Source organism: Hemiscyllium ocellatum, chromosome 3 (genome assembly GCF_020745735.1).
Source record: "Hemiscyllium ocellatum isolate sHemOce1 chromosome 3, sHemOce1.pat.X.cur, whole genome shotgun sequence".
Taxonomy (NCBI): Eukaryota; Metazoa; Chordata; class Chondrichthyes; order Orectolobiformes; family Hemiscylliidae; genus Hemiscyllium; species Hemiscyllium ocellatum.
In genome coordinates, this window is record NC_083403.1 from 11,705,206 (window position 1) to 11,711,117 (window position 5,912).

The following is a 5,912-nucleotide window of genomic DNA, read 5'->3' on the forward strand; positions in this document are numbered from 1 at the left end:
TGTCCCAGATGAAGGACAAACCTCTGCCGTGATTGCAGAGAAGAACACAGGAGATGAGAATCAGTAACATGGTCATGAAGACGACAAAGAGAGCAGATTGTATTGGCTCCACACGAGCATCTTCATCACACCTGTCATGACACAGGTTAAACCCTTCTGCAAATTTAAACTAGACACACAGAAAAGTTCACCTCACCTCGTAATCTGTTGAAGTATGAGTGACAAAGAACTACCAAATCCCACAATATGAAGAAAAAAATAACAATTTATTCTTGAGTTTAAAGAAAAAAAACAAAGAGACCATTAAACAAAAACTATCTACACTGTAATCTTCCTTTGTCTGATCAATTTATCGACCACCCACTCTACACCACTATACTGATCTGATTAAAAAAACCATGATTAAATTTAACAAAAAATTCAAATTTCAAAACCAGTCAGCTCTCTGTCTTCCCCTTGTATCTTGCTCTGTATTTTCCTGTGTTCTTTTCCGTCTTCTGGTTCACGGATTTTGTATGAAAAGGTACCTTTCAGAGAGTGATTCTGCGGGCGCAGTCTGTTTGTGTTCATTGCTGCTCTAGCTAACTGTTCAAAACGCCAGATTTTATACACTTGAAAACATCAGACCTTCTCTTTGGTTTGATGTCATCAAAACAATAAAATTCAAAAACGATTGGATTTTGGTATCTTGGGGCATAATTTAAATTGATTGGCCAAATTCAAATTTGTTGTGTGCCATGGCAACTCAGCCAAATGTTATATTTTTAAATTGTTCAGCACACTCTGTGCTTGCAGTCAGTCCTTGCCAGCTTTCACTCTCTTAAAGGTACTACACACACCTACTACTTCATAACACACCCATCAGTGTTTAGAAAAATAAGAGGTACACCTTGTAAATTTTCTGGAGACACACAGTACATCTCTGTTAATGGTTCTGCCAAGACCACCTCAGTGCTATTTAGCCATTCGATAAAGGCCCTGAGACTACACTTGCAGATGAATTGGTTTTCCCTCAAGTCCAAGTGACTCACAAAACTGAACACATCTGGACTGGGTGAGATGAGGCGGTTTTTAGATAGGTCGAGAGTTTCAAGAGAACCAGGAAACAGATCCTGACTGAGCTGGGTCAGAGAGTTCGATGATAAGTTGAGTCTCTTCAGAGAATCCAAACCTTTAAAAATACCTTGGGGGAGGTGGGTGAGATAGTTCTGGTTGAGAAGAAGGACAGTTAGGTTAGTCAGGTTATGGAACACTTCCCAGCACTGCTTCGATATCCAGACCAACTCGAGGAAGTTACTGGACAGGTCCAGGTGGATTAAGTGGTTGTTTTTTGGAATGATATCAGTCTGGCCAGGTGTGCACATCGAGATACGGTTTTCCCTCAACAAAAGATGCTTCACAAAAGGAAGGTGCATGATCGTATAGAAAACATTGAGGTTGGAAAAGGCATTGTTCGAGAAATCAAGAAAGGTACTCATGGAAAGTGCCTCCAGGCCATAAACTGTTGTGAGTCGGTTCAGACCCACTAAGAAATAAGTCATTTTTGGGAGATAGTGAAAGCCGGAAATAACCGAGAGTGCATTGTCCCGAAGATTCAATGTCGTCAGCTGATCCAGTCCATGGAACGAATCGTGTTGAATGATTCCAATGTGGTTGTGTTGCAAATCAATTAAGGTGACATTCCTCAGACCTTCGAAGGCCGATGAGTAGATCTCCCCCAGTAGATTGAAGGAAAGGTTTAAGTGGAGAAGGGAGTCAAGGCCAAAGAATGCGTTCTTTTCAATCTGATTGATCTTGTTGAAAGATAATGTAAGTACCTGTAAGGAAGGTAAGTGTGAAAATACTTGGGTTACAAGTGTAAAGATGGAGCCGTGGGACATATCCAGATTCAGAACAGAACTGTCACTGAGACCAACCAGTGTCTGCTTGTTTGGATCTTCTATGTTATGAAAACCAAATGAACTCCCAACGGTGGACAGATATTGCATCTTCAGGTGGATAATTAGTGTTCCTTTCATAGCTATAAACATCTTCTCTAGCTGCTGGACATTAAGGGCAATTCCTGAAATGTCCAACGTGTACAGCAATATGTCCTTGAAAGGATTGCCACACTGTTTCCAATCAAAGCTTTCATTTATGTACAAGAGTCTGTTTGAGGAGATGCTGAATGTTTTAAAATATCTCGGTCGGACATTGTCCAGATCACTCTGACAAATCTGGCGAATGTCATTTGCCTTAAAATGAACATTGCTCAAAGTGTTCAGGTTGGAAAATGTTGAATCTGGTATGATTTGTTTTATTTTGTTTCCATCAAGACTGAGGGTGTGCAGTGAGGTTAAATATTTAAAATATCCACGTTGCAGGATCGAGTCAGTCAGACCGTTGTGGTCAAGATAAAGGATTTCCAGTTTGTGTAGCCCAGCAAATGCCTCCACGTCCAGGTCTAATTCTTTATTTCCTCCCAGATCGAGGTAAATCAGATTGGGAAGGTTGGTAAATGCTCTTGCTCCCACACGCATTGGTGGCTCTGTCTGTAATCCAATTAAGAGAATCTGGAGCTGAGCGAGTGACTGAGAAAATGATGTCTCTTCAATAAGCCTGATTCTGTTTTGGATTAAGTTGAGCTGGACGATGTCTGTTGGCACTTGGGGGATCTCAGTAAAATTGCGATTCACACAAATCAGGTTATTCTGGTCCCTAGAGCAAGATTTGATGGAAGGTTTCAGAGCTACAGTGAAAGCTGCAAGGAGGCATAGAAACAAGAACAGCATGATGGTGTCCTATTAAAGAGAAAAGACAGATTAGTGGTTAACAATTGCTCAAGAAATCATCAACCTTTCATAATAGGTGGGATTACACATTACCACCTCTCATTAACCTTGGCTGTTCTGATCACAGAAACATAGATTAGATTACTTACAGTGTGGAAACAGGCCCTTTGGCCTAACAAGTCCACACCGACCCTCCAGACAGCAACCCACCCAGACCCATTCCCTCTACACCTAACCCTACGGGCAATTTAGCATAGCCAATTCACCTAACCTACACAGAGTGTGGAGTCCACACAGGGAGTCCACCTGGACGTGGAGGCATTTGCTGGGCTACACAAACTGGAAATCCTTTATCTTGACCACAACGGTCTGACTGACTCGATCCTGCAACGTGGATATTTTAAATATTTAACCTCACTGCACACCCTCAGTCTTGATGGAAACAAAATAAAACAAATCATACCAGATTCAACATTTTCCAACCTGAACACAGGGTGGGAATTGAACCCAGGTCTCTGGCGCTGTGAGGCAGCAGTGCTAACCACTGTGCCACCGTGCTGCCCTTTATGGCACCATTAGGATTGGCCATTTGGCTCTGTGAGCTAGCCCCCTGTTAGTCACCATTCCCTTGCTCCTTGGTCACCTTGTAAAATTTCCTTCCCAAGTCCAAACTCTCTTCTGGAGGTTATTATTGAATCTGTTTCAGCCAACCTTTATAACACAACTCACTGAGGAAGGAGCCATTTCTCCAGAGTTTCCAAAGAATGAGCGATGATCTGATTCAAGCCTCAGGTTCTGTAGTGGGGGTTCACAGGATAGTTGTGGAGAGATTGTTGCTGCTGCTCAGGGAATATTGAACACAGAAGGAACCAACCAATTCAGACTGGTGGAGGAAAAATTACTTGGAATTCTCTACCCCAGCTGTTTATGGATTACTCCAGCAGTGAAAACATTTAAGACTGAGATAGGTGGATTTTTGTTCTGTCGTGGGATATGGGGACTGGGCCGTAAGGTGGTGTTAACGTACACCAAAGCTTCCATTTTAAATGGGGAAGCGGACCTGGGCTATTTGGCCAATTGCTCCTATTTCTTGTGTTCCTATATTCCCTCAGTGACCTCTCATTCTTTTGCTAATCTATGTCTTCTGGTTAGTTCTGCACTCGCTCTCTAATGCCTGGATATCTTTTATAAAGTGTGGATCACAGAATTCTACACAATACTACAGCAGAGGCCTGTTTTCCTTGTAGCGTCAGAATTCCCTGTCCCAAACTTCCTGTTCCCTTCAAATTCCCCAAGCATTTTGTCAGCTCCTAAACCGGTGTCCACCTTTCCCCAGGCTCCCTATTGGATCCCTGCAGACAGCTTCCAACCCCTGCCTCAGTTCATCTTATTAAAGTCACAATAAACACTGGAGGGGAACTGCTGCCCAGTTAGACTTCCCCATACTGTCTTTCCCAGCCTGACAGGGCTAAATACAACATCCTCCTCATTGCTTTAGCACCGTCAATCGAGATGAGGGCACCGTACCCAGCCAGTTCCATTCTGACTGAAATAATCCCAGCCATGAGTATCATTTGTCTGTGTTGGGAGCACAACTATTCATGTTAAACATTAACCATCTGGACCAAGGAGCTAAGGCCATTGTTGCTACGTTTGCAGATGACACAAAGAGAGGTGGATTAGATTCCCTACAGTGTGGAAACAGGCCCTTCGGCCCAACCAGTCCACACCGACCCTCCGAAGAGTAATCGACTTCCCACTGAATAATGCACCTAATACAATGGGCAATTCCCCTGACCTGCACATCTTTGGGGTGTGGGGAAAAACCAGAGCACCCAGAGGAAACCCACGCAGGCACAGGGAGAATGTGCAAACTCCATACAGAGAGTCGCCCGAGGTGGGGATTGAACCCAGGTCCCTGGCACTGTGAGGCAGCAGTGCTAACCACTGAGCCACCCTTGGAGGGGCAGGTAGTGTTGAGGAAGCAGGGATACTGTAGAAGACCTTAGACAGGCTTGGAGAGTGAGCAAGGGAGTGGCAGGTGGAGTATAATGTGCGAAAGTGTGAGGTTATCTATACAAGTAGGAGGAATAGAGCCATTGACTGTTTTCTAGTGGCACGGTGGCTCAGTGGTTAGCACTGCTGCCTCACAGCACCAGGGAGCCAGGTTCAATTCCACCCTCGGGCGACTCTCTGTGTGGACTTTGCACATTGGGTTTCCTCTGGATCTCCTCCCACAGTCCAACAACGTGCAGATTCGGGGAATTGGCCAACTTAAATGGCCCATTGTGTTCAGGGATGTGTAGGTTAGGTGCATTAATCAGGGGTAAATATAGCGTAGGGGAATGGGTCTGGGTGGGTTACTCTTGTTGGGCCGAAGGGCCTGTTTCCACACTGTAGGGAATCTAATCTAAACAGGGAAAGGCTTCAGAAATCTCAATCGCATTTGAGTGCCCTCAAAGTTGGTGCGTCTCCTACTGTTGCAGGCTGTGCGTACCACACCCCTACTACTCTCTGTAACTACCTCGGACATCTGTCTGATACCTAGCACATGATCTGGGCTGGTGGTGTATTGGAGAAACCTTTGCTCGTTCCTCAGTGTTTGGATTCAGATCTCAGACTATCTGTCTAGTTTACAGTTTGATAGTTCTCCACTTCCTCAATCGTCATGGATCTCTTTAATTTATTATGGACCAGGCCAGACCCCCTCAAAACACTTCAAGAAAGTAGCCCGGACCCTAACTTTGTGAGTTGTTTTAAGCAGGGGGAGAGTGGATATTCCAGGAGCGATGCAGCTGGTCCAACCACTTCGTTTGAAATAAAACAGAATTTATTTACAAGATTACTGAATGAAACACAAACAAATCAGAACAGGATATAGAATAACGTAACCTATTCGAAAAGCCAACTGACCATCCCAACGTAATGTTGCTGTTCCAAAAACTTGCAATATTCGCCACAAACACCCCTTGGTACCAAAGGTAAAATCAAAGCCAGGGTTTTGCAGAAGAAAGAGAGATGACAGAGACATTCAGCCTGGAACACCTTCCTCCATGGAGCGGACTCTTGGACCAGCAGCCTCACAAACTGACTGACTGCTTTCTCTGAACAGCCAGACTGCAAAAACCAAACCAAACCAAA

General features: G+C 44.2%; 1 protein-coding gene across 1 annotated transcript; it reads right to left on the reverse strand.

Annotated features, from left to right (window-relative positions):
• Nucleotides 1-842: 842 nt before the first annotated feature.
• Nucleotides 843-5,441, reverse strand: tlr5b (toll-like receptor 5b). Its single transcript, XM_060854358.1, has 2 exons — nt 5,409-5,441; nt 843-2,780 (listed from the first exon to the last, which is right to left on the reverse strand). Exons 1-2 carry the CDS (start codon nt 5,439-5,441, stop codon nt 843-845), a joined length of 1,971 nt encoding a protein of 656 aa, XP_060710341.1.
• Nucleotides 5,442-5,912: the final 471 nt, after the last annotated feature.

Coding starts and splice junctions, on each gene's coding strand:
- tlr5b (XM_060854358.1), bottom strand. CDS start 5,441: ATGACGATTGAGGAAGTGGAGAACTATCAAACT. Junction 2,781..5,408: donor AAGTGGAGAACTATCAAACT/GTAAACTAGACA, acceptor TCTCTTTAATAG/GACACCATCATGCTGTTCTT.